Source organism: Rhamphochromis sp. 'chilingali' (genome assembly GCF_963969265.1).
Source record: "Rhamphochromis sp. 'chilingali' genome assembly, chromosome: 18".
In the NCBI taxonomy this organism is placed as follows: Eukaryota; Metazoa; Chordata; class Actinopteri; order Cichliformes; family Cichlidae; genus Rhamphochromis; species Rhamphochromis sp. 'chilingali'.
In genome coordinates this window covers 5,450,557-5,477,323 of record NC_137945.1, presented here as the reverse complement: position 1 = coordinate 5,477,323, position 26,767 = coordinate 5,450,557, and the positions used below count along the sequence as shown (strand labels likewise).

Here is a 26,767-nt window from a genome sequence, read left to right as displayed (position 1 = left end):
GTTTTCTTAGTGGTTATATTAATGTTATGAAATTGTATTTTATTTATTAATTCATGTATGTATTTCCTTTTAAATATAGCACTAATTTACAATGGGAGTTTCCAAGTTGTGTTATTGCTGGGTAAATGTCATTTAGAGATTTGTAAACATATTCTAATAATATCTTTAACAGGAGTGGCTGATTTTAAAAATTGGATTGTTTATGTCTGTAATATTTCATTAATCTCTGTTACTCTGTTATTTCTCTCCAGACTCAACCTTGTTTTTCCCTATAAAACACAGTTATACATCAAATATTATAAATCTGACTTTGACAAATATTTAGATCTTCACACATTTCAGGGTCCAAGTTTGGGTTGACTGAAGTGTTTGCTTTTATCCCCACAACTTCCTAAACATTTTACTGTTATACATAAACAGAAACGAAAAATCTAAAACATGATATATGCATTACTGTCTTCAGCCTCTAGGGCTGATTATCAGGAAGTACATTCTCCTCCGATAAGCAGCTAAAAGCACTTCTCTAACCAAAGGCTGCAAATAGACAACATAAAAGTTTAGAAACAGTAAAACAGATTCACAGAAGCCACAATGATATTAAACATACAGCACTGACAGTGATGACAGAAAACATTACAGGTGAGTTTCAAAAACAATAACACAAATACAGGGTTGAAGTTTATGAAACTGATGAAAGATTTATTACCTTTTAAAATACTAGTACTATTTAAAATACAAAACCTGAGAAACACAGAGGAAAGGCTGCTGAACACAGATGCACAGCAGGTGAGGAGGAGCTCGATGGAAATGAGGAAATAATGCTTGAACACAAATTTTGTTTTGCTGGAAAACTGAACAACCCAGCACATTCAGGAGTTCAAGAACACAGAGCACACAGTCAACACTGAACTCGAGTCTTTACAGTGAGAAAACTCCCACTTTGGAACTAAAAGAACAAAAATGCTTGATTCATCATAATTTCCTTTATATATTTCAAAATATCAGCTAAAGAGAATAAATAAATTAAATTGCTGCACATTTGGCAGACTAACATGTTAAGATTATTCAAAAATCAAATTTATGTTTTTATAACATTAAACGTAAAGATTCAAATGGAAGTTTTTCTAAAGTTATTTCATGATATTTATATTATGAAAAGCAGTTTTGACATTTTAAGTTTTTCCCATTTTCAGATAAAATAAACACGCACAAAACAAAAGCAAACAACAAGAACACAAAGCTGGAAAACCCACCCGATTGACCAAAAGCAACTCAAAATACTCCCACACAACAGAACCTCCTCTATTCCTCGCTGGCTCCAAATCTCTCAGCAGAGGCGGAGGCAAACTTTACATACACCCAGGGTTTAGCCCTAATCCGGGGGGGGGGGGGGGGGCTTTAGAAATGACTGAAAGACAGGACACCTTAAACTAGTTTTTTAATTAAGCAGCAAGGCAGAACAAAATCAGGACTGCATCAAGACACGAGGACTAAACCCCAATTCAACCAGACTCAGAATGAAAACAGGACTACAGCAGTTCACAATCAGGACTACTTAGGACTTAACCAAGACAGAACCAGAATCAGAACTAGATGATAGTAGCACTAAAAATCATCATAGCCCTGCACTACACTTATTTTTTAATTCTACCAAAGTCCACTATTTAGATTGAGAAAAGTTTATATAATTATTTAGCCTTGTTGTGCAAACAAGCCTGCAGAACTTAATAAATGTAGAATTTTAAAAATAGCAAACCTAAAGAGAAACAGGTACGAGATACACGAGTACCTATGATACTGTGATACTTTTGGTAAACAACCGTTTTGGAGGAAGGAAGGTTCAGGTTTTCAGTAGTCATCATTATGGGCTCATCCGATTAGAATGAGAATAAGCAGTCATCAATCATTTGCAGGTTTTGTGGTTTTATTGTATAACGGGTAAAGGAAAGAAAGACACACATGGACTGCTCTCTCTAAAAAGAACTTAAAGTACGATTTAAATAACTCAAAATGATACATGAACTCAGGAGACTCAAAGAGAAACTCACCTCAGCTGCCACCCCATGTGGGAGTGAAGAAAGAGTGAGGGGTAGGTGAGTGCAGTCCTTATATATATATATATATATATATATATATATATATATATATATATATATATATATATATATATATATATATATATATATATGTGTATATGTGTATATATATATATATATAAGGAAAATACTAAAAAAATTAAGATAAACAAAATAAATATTCCCTTTAGAAAATTTTTTGCTCCATAAAATAGTTGTTTTCTTTTAGAATCACGCATCTTAGCGGTAGGATATACATGAAAAGAGACACAAATTAAGTGTTTGAGTGAAAATGTAAATTTTTCCACTCTATGGTCAACTGACTCGGTGAATCAAACGACTCAAAGAAACCGATTCACTTTGGTGAGTGACTCATTAAAACTCGATTCAGTAAAAGGAATCGACTTTACTATCACTATGGCTGTATCCCAATTCAGGATCTGCAGCCTTAAAGGCCGCATTTCAAGGCCAATTACGTCACAGCAGCGCGCCGAAGGCTGTCCCAATTCAAAGGCTGCTCGAAATGCGGCCCTGAAATGCGTCCTTCATTTCCCTGAATTTTAAGGCTGTGGCAGTGTAGACTTCGTGGCCCAACATATCCCAGAATGCATAGCGCGGCGATGGGTGTGGATAAATTTGCAGAAAAAAACGGCGGATGAGGGGCGGCCAAAGAGTACACTTTAAGTACTGAATATTATGTCACTTATTTATGTGCAAATGTTTAATAACAAAGAAAATTAAACATTACTGTTGGCCACATGTCGGCAAAGTTATGTGACATTAGTGACGTTTGTACTAACTTGGTTTTAAAGCCTTTACTTTAAAATATACGCCGTTCAATAGCTGAGCTTAATCTTACAGAGAATGATCAAAGCTCATGTAGAAACAAACAAACAAATGAACAAAAGATTTTCTCCTTCATTTCTGTCAAACAAAGCTGTAGGACACGATTCCAGTGGTTAGTATCATGGTTGCTAGGCAACCTGGGCAGCGCAACGGAGGGTTTTTTTTTTTACTTTATTGACAAACAACAGTATCAGCGCAACGGAGGCTAGACCGTCCCATTTCACAAGCCTCACACTTTCGGCCTTAGCGGTCTTTGAGTACGCGGCCCTTGAGGATCGTTGAGGCTGCGTACTTTAAGGCTGCAGACCCCGAATTGGGATACAGCCTATTGCTCACTTGCTTTGCTTGACTGAGGGGACTTCCTGTTCAATAAAGTTTTTTTTTTTTCCAAAATAAAGGCGTTTCTAAAGTGCATTACTTGGAGCAACCAGAGAGGATGTTGTAAACACATAACGAATAACAACTGATTGAGAATGATATTTAAGTGATACATTTTACAACTTTTAGTAATAACAGAACAGTGTCAATAATTAAATTACATGTGTCATAAATATTTATGTAATTAATTATTGCCACATTTAATTAATTATTTAAGGGTGTATTTAATTAATTCGTTATGGCAGTCCTGGCGTTCCATAAGATTCTAGAATTACAGGATTTCTGTTAAATAAATCATGTTTACATGAAATAAACAGAAAGGAGTTGTGATAACAAAATCTCATCAATCTCAGCAAACTATCTACTGGAGCGGTAGGTCACTGAAAGTGATCCACTTACATTTTGTTAATTTGATGGAGGTTCGTTTGTTTGTTTTGTTCCTGTGAAGAAACGTGTGGTGGACTCGGCCACTGTTTGCTGATATTTCTTAAGGGGTGTCGCCAACTTGTAAACAGGTAACTGAACAACACATATGAAGCCATGTGGGAGGAATATTCCTGCTGCGGTCAGTTGTTCAGTGTAGGGGATGTCCTGTTTTCATCCTGTCTCCCACTTACAATTAGAGATAGGCAGTAACGCGTAATCCGATTACTTTTTTCAAGTAACGAGTAAAGTAAGGGATTACTATTGCAAAAACGGTAATTAGATTTCCGTTACTTTCCCGTAGGAACACTGCGTCACTAAAACCATGATTTTTTTTTTTGCGAGAATGTCTCATAACAGTGACGTAAGCAAGTGCGACGTTTGTGACAACAACAGGCTGCAGATCAACAGTGGATCATATATCGAGTGCTGAGAGAGTATGAGCGTGCAGCGTTTAAAGCGTGGAAGTACTGACTTTACTTTGAGTTTGATTCCATAAAAAGTGACAAAAACATTTGTGTCCGTTGAGCGTGGGAAGAAAACTTCTTTTTACAGCGAAAAAAACCCTAAACTTCCAAGCAAGCACCGTGTGCGCTACCATGTTATTGGAAATTCACAGAGAAACACGCGGATTCTTTCACTGACCACTGCGGCACACCTGCACCAGGGTAAACCTCCGCCTACCCAACTCCTGCTTTACAGGTGAAAATAGAGCAACAGGACCGCTAGTCTTTGGTTTCATTTATTTTCTGCTTCACTCACATTTAAGGAACCTAGGATCTAATGCCAAAAGGACAAACTATAAACAAAAGAAAACACAGAGCGCTGTGTCATACGATCCAGGACTGTGACACCGTATTTAATAAAATCAAGTTTTTAAATTGTTTTAGGTGCTACTGTTACGTGTTTGATTCTATTTTGATTTAACATGAAACCCTTGTGAACTGAATGTGCCTACGGCTCCACCCTATTTCAATAGGTACCTCCCACAGGTCGCACTTATTCCGCCAACAATGTGGAGGACCAGTTGTTTTAGATTCAGCAAAATCAAGGCACTCAAAAAGATCCTCTGGAAAAGATTAAAATTCTTGGAACAGAGTTTAATACACAGAATTATATCAACAGGAAGAAAATACAGTTTTTCTTGCCTTCTGGCAGCTGAGGCGAGAAAAAAACAATCCCAGGTTGCAAAAACTTCATTAATATAATTGTAGATAATATTTGACCTAAATATGCGGGTCTTGTGATTTTAAACATGTAGGTTAGATGCTTATCACAGTGATTCCATTATTTAACCACTCCAGTGTATGTATAGTGTATACATGTCAGTATAAGTCAAGTGTATACAGGTATATATGTCATACAGTTGCAGTGGCCTCATTGTTCTGACAAAGAAAACAAACCTATCGACTACACTACACAATGGAAACATGGTAACAAATAGGGATGGGAATCCTTTAAGTTTTATCCGATACCGGTGTCAAACTGGAAATTTTGAAACCGTGCCGGTGCTCGAACCGGAGGTTAAAGAATGGAAAACACAAACTTTGTACAAAAACCTCTTGTGTTTTTATTTTTAGCAGTCTTTTTCTGCAAAATGATAACCAAGTTAGCCTTTTCTGTTGATACAACATACCTCCTTTGGTTGGAACCGGTGCTACACTGGCAGGGCTAGAGGCCAGGACTCCACTCTTCGGGTTCTTGGGGGATATTGCTAACTCCGGGTCCGATAACAGGCACCACATCTGCAGTAGATGTGCTCGGTGTGAGGTCTTGCAGCAAGCTATCAAATACGGTGCATTTTCTAGCTTTTACAAAAACGCTATACATCACCAGGTGCTTCATCAGATTCAAGGTGTTACCTCCTTTGCACAGTATCACCTTAAAGCACTTGTTGCAGACTGCTGAGTTTGCATCTTTTGCTGTGAAGTACAGCCAGACTTTTGAGTGCTTCGCCTTGGGCATTTTCAATCTGTAGCTCTGTTGCAGGGTGTTTTGGTACAATTCTTTATTCATGGCTGTGTTTTGGGGCAAAATTGTGAGCCGACTCCCTTGAATGAGAAGCAACCCCACACATAAATGGTCTCAGGATGCTTTACTGTTGGCATGACACAGGACTGATGGTAGCGCTCACCTTTTCTTCTCCGCAAAAGACTTTTTCCCAAACAATCGGAAAGATGCTTCATCTGAGAATATGACTTTGCCCCAGTCCTCAGCCGTCCATTCACCGTGTTTACATGTTTTTCAATAAATTAAATCATGTTAACATGAAATGAACAGAAAAGGAAAATTGTGACAACAAAATCTCTTTCTGACTTCTTTAGAAATATGTATTTTTCCAGCTCCAGTCCGTAAAGTTAATCTCCAACAAGTAGGACAAAGGATCTGACCTGCAGCTCAGACGGGATCTACCCTCACCCTGAGCTCACCTGGTCCACCAGCCCTTCATCCAGCATCACTAACAACAACTCAACAGCCCATCAGACTGAGCAGCAGCTTTACAGCACTGGCAGAAACAGGAAGAGAGCAACCTTCAGAAAAAGAGATTATACATCCATCCATCCAGTGGAACATTTTAATCAGATCTTTATAGGAGATTCGATCTGAACTCTGTGGAGCCTGATCTCAAGGGTTTTAAGTCTGACACTGAAACCAGAGGAACTTTCTGTCTCTTCAGATTCACTGTGATCCAGTGATGGGAGTGATTTCAGTCCTGAGTGATCACGCTGATGTTTGCACAGAGCAGACAATGAGGTGAATGTTTTGGCACATTGGTAACAGTGAAACAGTTTATTAGTAACGTGGGATCGTTTGTGTTTGGAGTATGAACTGAGATTCCTGAAGCTCTTGTCACACTGGTCACAGCTGTAGTTTCCTTCCATGTGTGTACGTTCATGCTTGTTACGATGACCTGATCGTGAGAAGCTTTTTTCACAGTGTCTGCACTTGTATGGTTTCTCTCCTGTGTGGACTCGTTTGTGTGTTTTAAGGTGACTTGCAGTGGTGAAGGATGACCCACACTGATCACAGAGGTGCTTTTTAACCCCACTGTGAATCAGTTCATGTTGTTTTAACTCAGTTGATGTGGGGAAGCTTCTCCCACATTCTTTGCAGTATTTCAGTTTGTCTCCAGTGTGTCTACGTTGATGTCTTTTTAGGGAGACTTGCCAACTGAAAGTTTTTCCACAGAGGTCACAACAAAAGTCTTTCCCACCACCACGGTGATGACAGGGTTGAGAACTGGATCCATCTGTGTCGCTCTGCTTCTAAACAAAGACACAAAGACAGTCCTTCAACATTTTTATCCTGAACGTCGCCTGAAATAAAGAGCATCTCTGCAGACGTCCAATTACATTTTACTGTTTCAGTTAACACAGATAAAAATATAAATACATACCTCACAGTAACTGCACTTGGAGAGTCTCTTTCTGGTGTGGATCTTTTGGTGTTGTTTCAGGTGATGTGGAGCTTTAAAAGTCTTCTCACACAGGTCACATTTATAAGGTCGTTCCTCAGTGTGGGTAAACATGTGTAGTTTTAACTGCCTGTTGGTTGTACACTGTCTGCCACACTGTTCACAGCAGTACACATCATGTCCGGTGTGAATGCGTAGGTGTGTATTTCGGTACCCTCTCTGGCTGAAGGTTTTTCCACAAATCTCACAGCTGTATGCCTTAATTCCAGAGTGGGCAACTACATGCTTCTTTAAGTGGCTACTTTGAGTAAAAGCTCTGCCACACTGATCACAGCTGTACGCTTTAACTCCACTGTGGATGAGTTGGTGTGATTTTAGGGAAGCCTTCAAGGAAAAAGACTTTCCACACAAGTCACAGCTGAACGGTCTCTCTCCAGTGTGGATGACCTGATGAAGTTTTAGTGTAAACTTCCTAGCAAACTCTTTTCCACACTCGTCACAGGTGTGTGTTTTCTCTCTCTTTCTTGGTTGAGGTTTGTCGGCCTCCTGAGAGCGCTGACTTCTCGCTCCATGTTGGTCCTGCAGTGACAGAGATACAAACAGAGGCAGTGAGTGAAATGCAGTCGTGGAACAGACTCAACCTTCAAACTCCCTCCATTAACACTAGTTTTAAACCTGAAGGTGGAGTGTGGCACCAAACACCTTAAAGGTCTCTTATCCCCACCTGCTGGTAGTTCTAACACATTACATCCAACCTGCTGTTAAAAATAATTCATGACTAGGGATGGGTATCGTTTAGGTTTTATCCGATACCGGTGCCAAATCGGTACTTTTGAAACGGTGCCGGTGCTCAAACGGTACTCAAACCGGTGCTTAAAGAATGGAGAACACAAAATTGGTCCAAAAACCTCTCATGTTTTTTGTAAAAAGATAACAATGTTAGCCTTTTCTGCCGCTATGGGGCATATATGGTATCACTCTTGGCTGGAAGCAGTGCTTAAACAATGGAAAAAACACAAACTTTGTCCAAAAACCTCTCATGTTTAACTGTTTTCCACTTTTTCTTTGGGCATTTTAGCCTTTTTGGCCAGGGTGAAGGGAGTATCTGCCATCAAACAAGAAGACAGCCGCATGTAGCTATGATGATGTTTGCTAGTTCACCTTACATGCATTAATGTAATAACGTGATTAGCCTACTCAACGTAAATTACACACGAACAACATTAAGCTACTCACGCAGAGAAGAACGGCTGCTGCTGCCATCATCATCCTCATCATTTCTGCTACACTGGCAGGGCTAGGGGCCAGGACTCTCCTCTTCATGTTTTTGGGGGATGTTGCATAACAGGCAACCCACCCGCAGTAGATGTGCTCGGTGTGAGGTCTCACAGCAAGCTATCAAATACGGCGCATTTCTGGGCTTTTAAAAAAAAAACGCTATGCGTCGCCAGGTGTTTCATCAGATTCGAGGTGTTACCTCCTTTGACAGTATCACAGTATCAGCTTAAAGCACTTGTTGCAGGCTGCTGAGTTTGCATATTTTGCTGTGAAGTACAGCCAGACTTTGACCGCTTCGCCTTGGGCATTTTTAATCAGTAGCTCTGTACCTAGGCCCGCCTATTATCCTCGGAAACGTAAAATGATTGGCTAGAAGTGTATCACAGCTCAGGAAAAAAAAGCACCAAAATAAAGCAGCGAAATGTGCGCTGCTTTTCGGTCTGGTTACTACCGTTTATGTCAGAACGACACCGGTACCCATCCCTATTCATGACTGTTCAAACACTAAAATCATGCCCATCCCTCCTGCTGTACACAAACATTAAGACTAGCATGCTAACACACTCAGAAAAGTAATAAATGTTTACCAGGTCTATACTTTTTTTATATTTCACGTTGCTGTTTCCTATTAGATATTTTTATACCGGTGCAACGAATCAAAAAGAATTCATGACTGTTCAAATGTTTCACTGTAGAAAACATTGGATAAATTTTTGATTAAAGGCTATTAAATGTCATTCATTTTCAATCTATATTAATAGCATTTCAATTTGTATGAGCAAAAAAAACTAAAAAAAAGGGAAAATATACAGACTTAATGTGTTTACTGCCTGATACCGGGGTACCGTTGTGGTGCTTTGAACGTGTTTTTGCAGTGATGAACCAATATTAAGTCTGTTCGAACGACAATAATACCAATAATAATAATAATATTATTATTAATAGTAATCAGAATAATAAAAACAACAACAACAATAATAATAATAATGTACTTCCACAGCATGTCTTTTATCCCAACCACTCTCTGCAGATGGCCCCACCCCTCTGTGAGCCTCATTCTGCTGGAGGTTTCTTCCTGTTAAAAGGGAGTTTTTCCTTCCCACTGTCGCCAAAGTGCTTGCTCAAAGAGGGTCATATAATTGTTGGGTTTTTCTCTGTATGTATTAATGTAGGATCCACATTACAATAAAAAGCACCCTGAGGCGACTGTTGTTTTGATTTGGTGCTGTATAAATAACACTGAATTGAAAATGTAATTAATACTACTACTAATAATAACGAATAACAATTGCTTGTGACTTCTTAATGTTTGTAAACACAATTTAAAAATACATAATAAAATGCAACACAGTCATATAACAGGTTGGGAGGATGAGAGTTTTAGACGTGACTGATTATTTGGTGAAACTGTGATATTTTCCTCACCTTCTGTGTTGAGCTCATTGTTTCCTCTGTAGTGACTCAGCTGAGTCCAGATGGCTGAAAATGTTCCACTGCTGCTCCGTCAGACTCTTCTCCTCCTGCTGATCAGCTGGGACACAAAACAGATCTTTGTTAGGCTCCACACTGCACTGAAGAGTCAAAGTGTCTCATATGTTCATCTGACAACACAAAGTACAAATTTCACTCTGATTGCTTGTAGAAATCTTGTGACACGTGTTGTGCTGCAAAGTGAGGAAACTCTCTCACTCACTTATACTTCAGGAGGAACTTTGTGACATTGGCTCTAATATTCTAAGCAGCCCTTTACTATGACTGGGCCAGAAAGTCCTATTTGAAGGTTTGGGAGAAGGACCATGTTAAAGGTGGATTGGGGTTTATACACTTTGTTATGATACAGGTAAGGCTGTAAGAGCCTGAGAAGGTGTCCTGAATGAACCTCTAAAACCAGTTTTCAGCTAACGACTCTGCTTCAGTCTGGAAAACAGCAACTACAAGTTTAAAGACTCCATCAACAATTCACACCCAGCAACAGCCTGAACAGCTCCTCCTGTGGTTTCCACAAACAGGGACAGACCTGTTACTCCCCCACCCCACAATTTCAAATCCTTCAGCCCCCCAGTCCCACCACCTCCACCATTCCCCGACGACCACTGATCAAAGCTCATTGATCAAATGCTGTGATTGCAGCGACTCCCCAACTCTCTGAATGGCCATTGATCAGCGGTCTTTGATGAATGAGCTTTGATCAGTGCTTTCCTTCCTGCTTTGACTGCAGCCATAGCTGGACTGGCCATTGGGCATTTGCCCGGTGGGCTGCTGGCGATTTTTTGTTTTTATGGGCCGATCGATTTTTTTTTTTTTTTTTTTTGGAAGGGTGTAAATAATGAAAGGTGTTGGAAAGGAGGTGCAGAAAAAATTAGGGCCAACAAGAAACAAGGCCTTCAGGCAGACGCTGCTAAATGTGTAAAAATAATTGAAATGTTTGGCAGTAGCTATGGCATAGCTTCCACAGATTTAGCAACATCAGCAAGTGGTGGAGGCCAGCAGGTGGATAAGGGAAAGGGGAGGCAAGAGGAGGAGAGACCCGAGGTGGCCGCCGGTCATAGTGGCTTAGGAACTGAACTTCAGGTAAGAAGTTATGATCTGGGCCCTATTTCAGGAAGCCGGTTTAGAAAACTCAGAGTGAAAAACGATACTCAGGGTTGAGTAACCCCAAACTGTCCAACTCGGAATATTCGGTTTCAGAAAGGCTGATAACAAGTAGTTCAATCAACGCGGAGTTCCTTTAACCCCAAATTAAGCGCGCGCATGAGGATACATAAAGCCCTGATTAGTGGAGCACAGATTAAGCGAGTCACCATGGAGACGGAGGGAAAGAAGGCGCGGTCAATGTATTTTACAGCGCTTGAGGCCGAAATTCTGATGGCAGCATATGCCGATAACATGCAAATTTTGCAGGAAAAAAGTAACACAGCCTCAGCTGCAAAAGAAAGGGAGCATGCGTGGCAAAACATAGCCGACAGAGTCAATGCGTGAGTGTAAATTTAGGGATTCCCACCCATTTAACACGTTATTATATTTTATTTTTTATCTCATACATTTTATTTTGTGACGTGATGTGAGCGCAGGTGCAACCCAACAGGCCCCAAACGTGCCTGGCAGCAAGTAAAAATGAAATATAAAAATATAGTCCAAACAGGTAAGGTGAAATTGTATTATGAGCCATAGTGCTTGGTCTGTTTGTCCGATGTAAATCAATTGCAGTTAGAGGCTACATTAATTTTCTTTCTGTAAGCACTTATTGAAATTATCTGAGCACATTTCAAGTACATATTTGCTTACTCTGTATGCTCAAATGTGACCCGTTATAGCCACTAGAAAAAAAGCGGAGGCCCGAAAAACAGGTGGGGGTCCTCCACCACCACCACTCACAGAGCCTGGCCACTTTTGGCTTCCACATTTGTGATAATGTTGGCAGCATCACATATGATCTTCACAGTGCAGAGAACACAAATTAGCATCCATTACTATAATGAAATAATTTGTTAGTTTGAAATGCTACAGGGAACTATGTACCTGTACATTAATGCTGTGGAAAGACTTCCTGTTCACATAGTCTCCTTCATTTACTGAAGGAGCAATGATTGGAATGTCAGTGCCATCTATACAGCCAATCACGCCTGGGAACCCTGAAAATAAATGTAAATTTAAGTAGTAGTTCAAATATCACCACATCATGAATTAAGTTTTGTTCATCCTGATACCTGCAATTTTGTGGAATCCCTCTTTGATGAATCTTGTGGATCTATGACCGGGGAACACCACAAACGAGTGCAGGAGACGTTTTTAATGCAGTACAGTTGTTATTATTAAACCCCTGTTACATTCTGACCGTTAAAATGAATAACATTCATATATGAAATGAAATTGTTTCAAGTAAACTGTATATGGTGTTAAATAGGCCTAAACTACTGTACTTTAATGTCGGCATTAAGGGCTGTACTTCAAGAGCCATATATTTTATGAGGTGGTACTCATTGTGATATATAGAGGACAGCAGGAGCAGAACAGACACACAGCAATAACCAACAACAACCCTGCAAGTGGACCTATTTTGGGGGTACTTGTGTATCATGTAAGCACTGTGCAATGCTCTATGTGACAAATATTAAAAAATAAATTTCATTAGTATAGATGAAATATTTTGTTCTCTACAAATGCCAGGCAGCCCTGAAACCCTCTGAACTCTAATGTTCACAATCCAATAAATCGATAGACTTTGAGGAGCATGAATTAGACTGGATAAGAATTTTTATGGAACTTCTTTTATCCTGGACCTGGAAGAATCCTTGACCCCAAGCAAGCTCATGCCATCCCCCTGTACCCAGCTCCACTTGTTTGTGAAACAAAGCTGTGTCTCATTGGTTCTCCTGTTTGGTCTACCTTAGTAATTTGGACATCCTCAACAAAACGAACAGTAAGTATGGAAAATTCAAGTCCATGTCAAGTTCTTGTTAACAGGAAGAGAAAAAGTGTCTCATCAGTTTGATACCTGCTACGTGAAGGTGTTAGAGAAGATTTGCATCAATAAGATTTCTTTTTCTGGTCTATTGTGGTTACTTGTGAGTTTAGACTATTCAGACATCTATGAGGGCTGTGATAAGAGAAGGAGAAGGTTTTAGAGATGTTAAGTTTGCCTATACTTTCACATTTTAAAACACTCTAAACACAGTTACTCCTGCTACAGAACCTGCTGCCTTCTGGTGGTGTCTAATAATCTTAGGCCCCCTCCTCAATTCAGAGATGGTCTTTCCCTTTTCACGTAAATGGCCTCCTTGACTCCGCCCTCAAACCAGCATTCCTCCCTGTCCAGGATGTGTACATTCTCATCATTGAAAGAGTGTCCACTGGCCTGTAGGTGTGAATAGACTGCAGAGTCCTGGCCTGACGAGGTAGCTCTTCTGTGTTGTGCCATCCTCTTAGCCAGAGGTTGTTTGGTTTCCCCGATGTATAAATCCTGGCAATCCTCCTGGCACTTAACAGTGTACACTATGTTACTCTGTTTGTGTCGGGGGACCCGATCCTTAGGGTGGACCACTTTTTGGTGCAGCATGTTTTGGGGTTCATAAGCCACAGAGACCCGGTGTTTAGAAAAAATGCGTCTCAACTGCTCCGATACTCCTGAGACACATGGGATCACTACAGGTTTTCGCTTGGGCAGCGGTTGTCCTTCTCTCCTGGATCAGCTGGAGCTTTCTTTAGGTGCCTTTCCCGCTTTGACAAAAGTGCAGCTGGGATAACCACATTTACTCAAGGCCTTCTTGATGTGCTGTTCACCTGCCTCCCTGGCCGCTGTGTCAGTGGGGATGGGGTTCGCTCTGTGTTGTAGCGTCCTGATGACACCCAGTTTGTGCTCCAGTGGATGATGAGTCAAACCTTGGATACTGATCCGTATGTGTAGGTTCCCGGTACACGTCAGCTTTTAGATGTACAGCCATTACTGATGGAAATCTCACAGTCTAAGAAGGCTAACCTGCCACTTTTCATGTCCTTCCTGCTGAATTTGATGTGTCTCCTTATCTTTCCTCATGTGGTGCATTTTCCATTGTTATACCTCTCTGACCTGTCTTCCCCATGTGATGTTTTTGTGTAATGTATGTATGGTTGGAGGGTAAGATGGCTCTGCCCTTGCGTGCAATAGGTCGGCAGCCTTAACATGAAATTTCCCCTTGTGGGACTAATAAAGGTATATCAATCAGTCAATCAATCTATCAATCAACTAGGGAAGCAGATGCCATTTCGGTTGCCAAAGCAATATATAAGAATATCATCCCAGAACACGGGATTCCGGAGACTATTTATAGTGATGATGGTCCACACTTTGTAAATGAAGTGATTGGATTAATGGCACAGCATCTAGGGATAACACTAAAACATCATTGTTCATATCACCCACAAAGTGCAGGGTTGGTAGAGAGAACTAACGGCACAGTAAAGCTAAGACTTAGGAAGTCAATGGAAGAGACAGGCAGGACATGGTTAGACTGTATAGAACTCGTTAAGATGTACATGAGGATTACTCCAACAGAGAACGGTCTGACTCTTTGAGATTATATATGGTAGAGCATTTAGAGTTTTAGTCTTCTGTAGTGATGATAGAAACGCAGAAGAGAGAGCACATTAGCAGATTGGATGCTCAAAATGTTTAAAAGTAAAGAAGTCATGAGAACAAATGATCTGCCAGATGATTCTGTTTCTCCTCAGGAGCAGAGTCTGAAGTCTGGAGATTGGATGTTGATAAGGCCATGGAGACGAAGTACTAAGTTCTTACTGCAGGTTTTCATAGAAAGTATAGAGAATAACAACCTCCCTCCTACTCTTACTCAGGGTCTCATAACACTTATTCCAAAGCCAAACAAAGACTTACTTCTTATTGATAATTGGAGACCCATCTGTCTGCTCAATAATGACTATGAGATTATGGCTTTAGTACTTGCTAACAGAATTAAAGAGTTCTTGGATACAATTATCAATGAGACACAATCAGGCTTAATGAGAAATAGATACATTTCTCATAACATTAGACTGGTTTTGGATCTACTTGATTACTCTGATTTGGTATTTGACAATAGCTTCATTCTCTTCCTGGAGTTTTAAAAGGCCTTTGCAAGGGTGTAGACTTGGTTGTGGCATTGGTGGGGACGGCTGATTCGACCATCGACCCCTGCCCCGTTTCTTATTTTTTCCTTTTTGTTTTTGCTTCTTGATAAAAAAAAAGGAGAAATATACTTGCCTGCATATGCTATTCTACATGCTTTTAAACCGTTTAAAATTACAATTCATAGTTTTATATGTGCATTATATAATGTTAAATTACTATTAAACAAATGACTGACTAAGTATTTCAGGCTTTAGTTTACTTCAGCCATATATCATATAAATCAGGTATCATACAAAAGTAAAAATACAGTCATGACAATAAAAGAATATGACTTTAAGGACTTAACAACATTACTTCAGTTATAGTGCACCAACATCTCTGACACATTAGCACTAAGGGAACACTGAAAGATCTGGTGGGTTTTGTCCATAAAACTACTCATCTAAGATTACCACAAAGTAAAAGATCTCTCAGCAACATTATGCAACATTTTAGGCACTACTGCCCCGATCAGATCAGTGAGCTGAGATGTTTTATTCTAAACATGAACTACTGTTACAGCAACAGACATGGACTACATGCCCCACACAACAAACACATGCCTGCTCCTAGGGATGCACCGATACCGATACCGGCATCGGCCTCGATACCACATTTTCTAAAGTATTCGTACTCGTTAAAAGTCCCCCAATACCGAGGACCAATACCACGGTCTGAGACCTCTCTATGTTTGACTGGCATGTAAGGGGTTAATCACAGGCGCCGAGTGCCCGCCCCCAGGCCCCGGCTGCAGCTCAGAGCGGGGAGAAAGTGAGGCGAGACATATCAGCTCTGTGGAACTATTTCAAAGTGAACGAAGACGCGAAAACAAAGGCGGCCTGCAAATTGTTCTCAGCGAAATTGTCCAGAGGAGGCTCTAAAGGTAGTGCATTTAACACAAGCAATTTAATCAAGCACCTAAAATCCCAACACAACAACGAGTACAAAGAGTTTACCCACGCTTATTTACCCACGCTTATTAGCACAGAGGAGCATAGCTGATGCTATAGCAGTGGGACGGAAAATAGTTGGGCATTTTAAACATTCCGCCTTAGCCTACACCCGCCTCGAGGACATTCAGGGACAGCTCAACTAGCCAATAAAGAGACTACAGCAGGACGTACAGACTCGCTGGAACAGCACGTATTACATGCTCCAGTCCCTCATTGAGCAAAAGCGAGTGCTGGGCGTGTATGTGTCCGAGCACAAACTCCCTGACTATCTCACCGCTCACCAATGGGCTCTTATGGAGACAACTGTTGCCATCCTCGCCCCCTTTGAGAAACTAACCAAAAAAAGTGAGCAGCTACGACGCACTAGCCTCTGATGTCATTCCAGCTGTGACTGTGCTAGTGAGACTTCTAAACAGAGAAACAGACGAACAAATTTAAAATTAAATTTTGTTTTTTTATAATTATTTATTCTGTAATATGTTGCATACAACATGCTTTTCATTTTAAATAAATGTTCTTAATTCCAAACTAGTCCCTTGTTTGTTTGTTTTTTGTTAAATTATAGGACTAAAGCTGTTACCTGCAAATTTAAATCATGTTTTTATTAAGTACTCGGTATCGGTATCGGTGAGTATTGAAATGCAAGTACTCGTACTCGTACTCGTTTCCAAAAAAGTGCTATCGGTGCATCCCTACCTGCTCCTCTCGTTAGCTGAAATGAACTGGTGGCATATTTGTTTTACATCTATACTCTCCAGTCTCTCCTTGTGGACATGGCATCACATTATTCATGGTTACATACAATTTTAGACTGATGTGGACCAAACCTAGCTCCTACTTGCCAACCTTGAGACCTCAAAATTAGGGAGACATTCAAAGGGGCTGGGGGGGATATACATGTACATATACATACAAAAAACTTGATTTTACAGTGTTTATTTATCGGATAAAATAAGTTAAATGTCACCGTTATTATTGTCCGACTGGAAACAGGCCGGGGGTGTCCAAATTCAGAGGCTGTGTCCACCTGAGAACCCGGCCTTTGTGGTCTAAGTGGGCCGGGTCCTCCGAAAGCCGGGTAGACCGGAAATGAGCGACTGTGAAATTGGACGGTCTAGCCTTCAGAATTACGTCACCTGCCGTCTGCTCCTTGCTGTCTAAAATATAACCAGACGCTGGCGTAGATGGTCGAATAAACTGCTGTTTTCACACAGCAGTTTATTCAGCTGTGTGAGAACCCCGGAGGAATTCTCCTGAGGGATTAATAAAGTTTTATTTAATCTAATTTAATCTAATAACTTTAATCTCAGCCAAAACCATTTACTCACCAACAAATAAAACACAGAAACAGGCCAAACAATAACATGTTTAAGTTATTTGTGTCATGATCGGCTGTGTGGCAGGCGGGAGGAGGACCCAATCGCAAGATTCACAAACACGGGGATAAACTCAAAAGCAGCTTTATTGCTGACAGGCAGAACATAGGAAATACAGAACTCAACTAAACTGGGAATCAATAAACTAATAGTCGTAGGGAGACACAGGGAATCCACACAGCAATGAGGGAGAACGCGACGCCGAACAGAGGGAGACGCAGACAGAAATACACAGAGGGTTAACGAGGAAAGTGGGAACACACGGGGAACACAGCTGACACAGATAACCATAACGAGACAGGGCGGGGTGAACATAACACTGACGGGAGACGGGCAGAGTCAAACAGGAAGTACAGAGGTTCAGACAGGAGGAGAGAGAGCACGGGGAAAACACAGACATAACGGGCAGGGGAAACATGGAATAAAACATAAGGAGAGACGAGGGCTCACAGATACACAGAGGGGCACACAGGGGGTAAAAGCCACGAAGGGAAAACACACAGGGAACAACATAACAGGGCAACTCAGGAAACAGAACCTAAACAGGGAACTAAATACAAAAATACAAGAGAACTAAGAATACTGGGCCAACACGGCCCAGGACCATGACAATTTGACTTTTACACAGCTACATTCTCGCCTGAAAATGTGTTAACAGTTTATTTTGCGACCCAGAAAGAGTAATAAGAGTAATATTAAAACTAAGTAGCTGCAGTAATAGTATCCATTGTTGGAAACTGGAATTGGCTGGGCCAGTCTAGGATATGGTTTTCAGTTTTGTTGTCCGGGTGTAAAATCGGGAGAAATTGGGGAGAATGGTCGCCCCGGGAGATTATCGGGAAGGGCACTGAAATTCGGGATTCCCCGGAAAAATCGGGAGTGTTGGCATGTATGTCCTAGCATAGCCTGTAACGTTATTGTGACGGACACATTAAATGAGTGAACTTGACTTTATGTGACTCACAGGTTTCTTTGAAAAATACTTTCTTATATCCAGGTTCTTCCTCTTTGCTGCCATCCTCCTCGCAGCGCAGGTTTGCAGCTGCTGAAACTAAACAGAGCTCCCTGAAAGGCACAGCCAATCACATTGGCCATATTTGTCACATGACGTAGGACTCCAGTAGAGAACTAATTTAACTCTTTCTGCACCACTCGCTGAATGAGAAGCTGACAGATCGTTTTTTACTTACTATCGGGTTTGTTTTTCTTTACTCGAAGAGATCAAATTATTGGTGGGGACAATTCAATAATTGCTGGATATTGGTGGGGACGCGTCCCTTCCGTCCATGCCAAATCTACGCCCTTGCTTTTGACATAACCTCAAAAAAGTGTGAGCTGGCAGGGGACTCCATAATTGGTCATAATGGCTCATTACCTGTGCGGACTCAGACTGTGGAGGCAATAGTAGATACAAAGAGTCAGCCACGCTGTTCAGCACAGAACTTACGGAGCACCAAAACTGCACACATTCCCTTTATCATGATGGCTCGTTTGAAATTTATTTAAAATACGTTTTGAGTTAAAGTTTAAGTTTCTGAGTTAACCTCGGCTACACCTGACCGTGTAAAATCTGACATTAAAAATCTGAAATTACTCAGATGTTAAAGATTATTTTTCAAAAATGATTATCTAATAATTATCTAATAGAGGCAGTGTCTCTGTTACATCTCTTGGATGAATGGATGACAGGGTGCTATAGCAGAGGCTTTCATCTGATTAATGCCAGATATTCATGAACTCATGCAGGATTTAATTTTTACTGAAAGAATGTTAAATATCCAAATCCAGCTGTGTGGGTCTTTGTGCTGTCACTGTGCAATGTGGACTGTGCACCCCTGTTGAGAGATTTTGAGTTTTTTGTTATGTTTATTTGTAGCTTCATTTAAAGGAAGAAGAGCTTGTGAATTGAACAATTGCAGGAAAAGGGAGTGAGAGATTGGGTGCAGAAAAAATGTGCTGTGACATACCAAGCTACCTCCTGTTTCAACAGATAAGATAATGGTCTCTCCTTTTAAGGAGACGGTATTTGAGTTCTGTACATGCCACACCTATTGCTGTGTAAGCTTCAGAGACGTCTAAAGCTTGGACACAGTATAACGTGGAGCATTTGCACACTGTTATAATGATTATTTCTTTGCATCTCTGCAGTGTTTTATGATAAAATAAAAATCAAGTGCAAAACACTTGAAATTGATCCAGTGGTTTGTGGTTAAAAAAAAATAGCAGTTTTATAAGCTGAGGTTGTCCATTTTCTGACTTTCTTTATATTCTGATAGTTTGTAACAATCTGAAGTGCAAGAAGAATTGTGAAGTAATTTTAAAATATTGTTCCTAATTTAGGAACAACACCACCTGCTTCCATGTCTTGCATTAATATTTTAATAACTTCTCTGCTTATTGACAATTGTTCCTCAGATAATTATATTATCTCTATTTGTACGATACGATGAAGGGAAAACAGGGTACCGTTTTGAAAGTCTTTTAACATTTATTGTATTATTTATTTTTGCAAAATAGATGCATTATACTCCGTGCATTTTCAAAGACAATGACACTTGGGGTTCAAATGAAAGCATTGGGGTGTAACATTAATGAAATGCTCAATTATGATGAATCAGATTCTCCCGCGTCTTCAGAAAGTAAAAATAAACTAAAAGTAAACTTACTGAAAGTAAAAAAAAAGGGGTGAAAACTAGCGTATGTGGATAAATCTGGTATATTTACACGGTGAATTCAATACACATTCATATCTGACTCTGCTGCTTTGTCAACAGCAGCTGTGTTGCTTCCAGTCAGTATCACGCGCTGAGCTCTTGTGCCCTCCTCCTCCTTTGCATCCTTTCAACATTTTCATGTACAAAAATGTTGATGCAAAAAATCTGCCATAAAAATCCTCACACAACAATATTGTTTTTTGCTTCTTTTTTCATAAATGACTCATCATCATCATAATCATCTTTGTTTAGATGCAAGAAGAATCATATAGAAATGAAAAAGGTATAAATCTTCTGACCGAATCTGCTGGGACTGTGTGAGGTCCTGAGGCTAAGAGTAAGGATTTATCCACAGGAGAGCTGCGTTCTTACAAACCATCCCACTGTGTAAACCTGACATCTGTGGAACAGCTGAGCTGTATGATGTGTACAAGGACACAAAACATTATTTACCATCAGATCCCGAGCCCTCCATGTGTTAATCAAGACACTGCTGCTGTGCTACATCCATAAATAATGAATAAATTAGGAGCTGAAGCTAAAAGGACAGTTTATTTGTACCATCTTCATGTCAACACATTCAAGAACATCACAGATGAAAGAAACATTAAAAACTTCTACACTACATAAAGCTAGAAAAATAGTTTTTCTTTCAGGTGATTTCAGAAAAAACAAAACATCAAACACCTCCAAGACTCTTTGAAAGAACTAAAAACCTTTATTCTCATGGTCCAATCATGAGTGAACTCCCCGATGAAGCCTTGTGTGCTAAAACATGTCAGAGTTTTAAAAGTTAAACATGAGTTTCCAAAACGTTTTGCTGGAGAACAATGAACTATTTGACTGAGTTTCAATTATTTACAGACGAGCAAAACCAGGACAGAGAAAAAAGGATAAAACTGACTCAGTAAAACGACAGAAAATAAGATCCCATGTAAATCTGTATTATGTAGAAGTTCAGCCCAGCAACCAGTTCAGTTCAACACAAGTTTAAATGATTCTATCTGAACTCTGTGGAGCCTGATCTCAAGCTTTTTGAGTCTGACACTGAAACCAGAGGATCTTTCTGTGTCTTCAGATTCACTGTGATCCAGTGATGGGAGTGATTTCAGCCCTGAGTGATCACGCTGATGTTTGCACAGAGCAGACAATGAGGTGAATGTTTGGGCACATTGGTAACAGTGAAACAGTTTATTAGTAACGTGGGAATGTTTGTGTTTGAAGTATGAACTGAGATTCCTGAAGCTCTTGTCACACTGGTCACAGCTGTAGTTTCCTTCCATGTGTGTACGTTCATGATAGTTATGACTACCTGAATGTGAGAAGCTTTTGTCACAGTGTCTGCACTTGTATGGTTTCTCTCCTGTGTGGACTCGTTTGTGTTTTTTAAGCTGACCTGCAGTGGTAAAGGATGACCCACACTGATCACAGAGGTGCTTTTTAACCCCACTGTGAATCAGGTCATGTTGTTTTAACTCAGCTGATGTGGGGAAGCTTCTCCCACATTCTTTGCAGTATTGCAGTTTGTCTCCAGTGTGTCTACGTTGATGTGTTTTTAGGTTCTTTTGCTGACTGAATGTTTTTCCACAGAGGTCACAACGAAAGTCTTTCCCACCACCACAGTGATGACAGGGTTGAGAACTGGATCCATCTGTGTCACTCTGCTTCTAAACAAAGACACAAAGACAGTGTAAGTCAGTCCTTCAACACTTTTATCCTGAACGTCGCCTGAAATAAAGAGCATCTCTGCAGACGTCCAATTACATTTTATTGTTTCAGTTAACACACTCAGTTTACTGGGCTGCAATAACTACAATACTACCACCATAATACTACAGTAATACTAAAATCGTAACTGACATGAAAATCTGAATAATCACTCAGAGCTGCTTTTCCATGCAGTAGAATTGCTAACATGCTAACACAGTTTAATGAGCAGAGTTGTTCCAAACAGTCAGGCTAAAATGACAAGATAACAATATAAATACATACCTCACAGTAACTGCACTTGTAGAGTCTCTTTCTGGTGTGGATCTGTTGGTGTCGTCTCAGGTAACGTGGAGATTTAAAAGTCTTCTCACACAGGTCACATTTATAAGGTCTCTCCTCATTGTGGGTAAACATGTGTTTTTGTAAGTCTGCGTCTGTTGTAAACTCTTTGCCACACTGTTCACAGCTGTACACATCATGTCTGGTGTGAATGCGTAGGTGTGCATTTCGGTACCCTCTCCGGCTGAAAGTTTTTCCACAGATGTCACAGCTGTATGCCTTAATTCCAGAGTGGCTAACTAGATGATTCTGTAAGTGACCATTTTGAGTAAAAGCTCTGCCACACTGATCACAGCTGTATGCTTTAACTCCACTGTGGATGAGTTGGTGTGTTTTTAGGGAACGCTTCCAGGAAAAAGACTTTCCACACAAGTCACAGCTGAATGGTTTCTCTCCAGTGTGGATGACCTGATGACATTTTAGTTCAGCCTTGCTAGTAAAATCCTTCCCACACTCGTCACAGGTGTGTTTTTTCTCTCTCTTTCTTCTGTGAGGTTTGTCGGCCTCCTGAGAGCGCTGACTTCTCGCTCCATGTTGGTCCTGCAGTGACAGAGATACAAACAGAGGCAGTGAGTGAAATGCAGTCGTGGAACAAACTCAACCTTCAAACTCTCTCCATTAACACTAGTTTTAAACCTGAAGGTGGAGTGTGGCACCAAACACCTTAAAGGTCTCTTATCCCCACCTGCTGGTAGTTCTAACACATTACATCCAACCTGCTGTTAAAAATAATTCATGACTGTTAAAACACTAAAATCAAGCCCATCCCTCCTGATTGTACACACACACACACTGTTTCTAACACATATTTCTATAATTTTTATAGATTTATACATAATTATTCAGTGATAATAAATCCTGTGTTTGTTTATTTGTTTATTCAAAAGGAACCCCATTAGCTTCCATGTTGCTCGTCTTCCATCAAATACAATCACATAAAATATTATACAATAAAGTGGATTCAAGATATCCACATAATTTGGCTCTTACATCCACAGTGAGGTTTCACAATTAAAATATAAGCAATCAATAATAACTACAACAACAATAACAACAACAATATCAATAACACGGAGGCACATTACAGAAATCTCAAAAACAAATCATCTCTTACAATATTACAACAACTAAAAGTTCTGTAAATCAGCTTTTAAATGTTCATTGAAGTTTTGAATAGTTACTAATTCTCTAATTTTATAAGGTAATTTATTCCACCTGAAAGTTGCTCTAAATATAACAGTTTTACAAAAAGTTACTTTTAACTCGAGGATTTACTAAATTGCAGTTTGTTGAAAATCATGTAATATCATTATGTATTTCATCTGGATACTGCAGCTGAGCAGAAATAAATGTGGTGTGTTTAACAGAATTGAGTTCTTTATAACTGCAAGTAAGCCATAGAATACTTTAGCCTGTACAGGAAGCCAAGAAAGCTGATAATGCATTTCATCGATATTCGTATTAGAGATGGCACCATGCCACTTTTTAATGTCCAATACCGATATCATATGGATATCTGCCGATACGAATCCGATAGTGTTTTTTGTAATCAATAAAACTGTTTTTTAAATAAATATCTTGCTGCATTTTGTATAAGTTCATACTCAAGTTTTAAAAACAAGACACTAAAGCTATTCCGTTATACCAAATGAGCCCTTTCCTCTACTCCCTCTTCACCCACGACTGCAGACCTGCCGATGGTTCTAACACCATCATTAAGTTTGCAGATGACACCACGGTGATTGGCCTCATCAGTGACAACGATGAGGCCGTCTACAGGGAGGAGGTGGATGGTCTGGCTGAGTGGTGCGACACAAACAACCTGCTGCTTAACACCGAGAAGACCAAGGAGCTCATCGTGGACTACAGGAGCAATGCTGACCCACATCCACCCATCTACATTAAGGGGACGGCTGTGGAGCGTGTGAGCAGCTTCAAGTTTCTGGGAGTCCACATCTCCGAGGATCTCATCTGGACGACCAACTGCTCCAAGCTGGTCAAGAAGGCTCACCAGCACCTCTTCTTCTTGAGGACTCCGAGGAAGAACCAAATGTCCTCAGACATCCTGGTGAACTTTTATCGCTGCACCATCGAGATCATCCTGACCAACTGTATAACAGTCTGGTACGGGAACTGGTCTGCCTCGGAGCAGAGGCAGAGGTTGCATTGCAGAGGGTTGTGAAAACTGCCCAGCCCATCGCCGGAGCACCACTTCCTGCCATAAAAGACATCTACAGGAAGCGGTGTCTGAAAAGGGCTGGGAAAATCATCAAAGACCCCAGTCACCCATCACATTGACTCTTCACCCTCCTGCCCTCTGGGAGGCGCTACAGGAGCCTCCGGACTAAGACCACCAGGTACCGGAACAGCTTCTTCCCCACAGCTGTCAGACTCCTGAACTCTGCCTCCTAACATCTGACCCACGTTAAACTCACGGACTGAACATACACACACCCACAACCACCTACACACACACACACATACAATGGACAACTGTACCCTCAAACACACAATAATAACACAGACTGAACCACCACTCAAAACCACTAGCACTTTATACAGCCTCTATAGAAATTATCCACATATCTCTCTTATCTTAACTGCACCACTGTATAAATAATCATTCTGTAAAATACGATAATTTTTAATTCAACAACTGTTTATAACTTGCATATTTCCCATTTCTGTATAGCTGTACATCTCATATTTTTGTATAGTTTTTCCTATTTATATCCTGTTCATAGCTTGTACTCACTACAGCCTGTACATACTTATAGTTATAGCATATTCATAACATACTTCATACCGTGTACATTATAACATGCCATAATAGACCCATTTCTGTAATATACTTACATATCTATATTATTGCTAATATATATATTGTAATATATCTATATCAAGGCTAAAGCACTTCTGGATGGAAGCAAACTGCATTTCGTTGCCCTGTACCTGTGACATGTGCAATGACAATAAAGTTGAATTCTATTCTATTCAAATATTTTATAGTTCAGCAACACACATCAATCTAATAAACTTAAACTTGCACCATCCTTCCTATTCTAGTATTATAAAGAGTACTTATCAGAAATATTAAACAACCTAACTAATAGAGTTGCCAACTCCCAGCAAAAATCTCCCAGAACCACCCCCGCCCTCATGATGCTTAATCGACATAATCAACTTTAATTTAATGCACGTGTACATCAAATGCACAGAAATAATCAATCATGTTTCCACAATAATTACCACATTTCCCGGACTACAATGCGCACCTGAATATTAGCCGCACAAGCTAGAATCAGGGGAAAATCCTGTTTCGCACATACAGTGGGGCAAAAAAGTATTTAGTCAGCCACCGATTGTGCAAGTTCCCCCACTTAAAATGATGACAGAGGTCAGTAATTTGCACCAGAGGGACACTTCAACTGTGAGAGACAGAATGTGAAAAAAAAAAATCCATGAATTCACATGGTAGGATTTGTAAAGAATTTATTCGTAAATTAGGGTGGAAAATAAGTATTTGGTCACCTCAAACAAGGAAAATCTCTGGCTCTCACAGACCTGTAACGTCTTCTGTAAGAAGCTTTTCTGTCCCCCACTCGTTACCTGTATGAATGGCACCTGTTTGAACTCATCATCTGTATAAAAGACACCTGTCCACAGCCTCAAACAGTCAGACTCCAAACTCCGCCATGGCCAAGAACAAAGAGCTTTCGAAGGACACCAGGAAAAGTATTGTAGACCTGCACCAGACTGGGAAGAGTGAATCTACAATAGGCAAGCAGCTTGGTGTGAAAAAATCAACTGTGGGAGCAATCATCAGAAAATGGAAGACATACAAGACCACTGATAATCTCCCTCGATCTGGGGCTCCACGCAAGATCTCATCCCGTGGGGTCAAAATGATCATGAGAACGGTGAGCAAAGATCCCAGAACCACACGGGGGGACCTGGTGAATGACCTGCAGAGAGCTGGGACCAAAGTAACAAAGGTCACCATCAGTAACACACTACAACGGCAGGGAATCAAATCCCGCAGTGCCAGACGTGTTCCGCTGCTGAAGCCAGTGCATGTCCAGGCCCGTCTGAAGTTTGCCAGAGAGCACATGGATGATACAGCAGAGGATTGGGAGAATGTCATGTGGTCAGATGAAACCAAAGTAGAACTTTTTGGTATAAACTCAACTCGTCGTGTTTGGAGGAAGAAGAATACTGAGTTGCATCCCAAGAACACCATACCTACTGTGAAGCATGGGGGTGGAAACATCATGCTATGGGGCTGTTTTTCTGCCAAGGGGACAGGACGACTGATCCGTGTTAAGGACAGAATGAATGGGGCCATGTATCGTGAGATTTTGAGCCAAAACCTCCTTCCATCAGTGAGAACTTTGAAGATGAAACGAGGCTGGGTCTTCCAACATGACAATGATCCAAAACACACCGCCCGGGCAACAAAGGAGTGGCTCCGTAAGAAGCATTTGAAAGTCCTGGAGTGGCCTAGCCAGTCTCCAGACCTCAACCCCATAGAAAATCTGTGGCGGGAGTTGAAAGTCAGTGTTGCTCGGCGACAGCCCCAAAGCATCACTGCTCTCGAGAAGATCTGCATGGAGGAAT

The 26,767-nt window shown here is 40.5% G+C and overlaps 1 protein-coding gene across 10 annotated transcripts in view; it reads right to left on the bottom strand.

Moving 5' to 3' along the window:
- Positions 1-4,564: 4,564 nt before the first annotated feature.
- The window catches only part of LOC308385633 (uncharacterized protein), a 35,102-nt gene continuing 12,899 nt past the window's right edge, over positions 4,565-26,767 (bottom strand). For 3 of the 10 annotated variants that reach the window (XM_080864703.1, XM_080864704.1, XM_080864707.1), the window contains 2 exons: positions 22,094-22,690; positions 19,865-21,768 (listed from right to left, as the gene is read on the bottom strand). In XM_080864703.1, coding sequence (XP_080720829.1) covers positions 21,076-21,768; positions 22,094-22,690 — 1,290 coding nt within the window. In that variant the 3' untranslated portion in view covers positions 19,865-21,075. The other 7 variants (XM_080864699.1, XM_080864706.1, XM_080864705.1 and 4 more) reach the window with 7 other exon arrangements.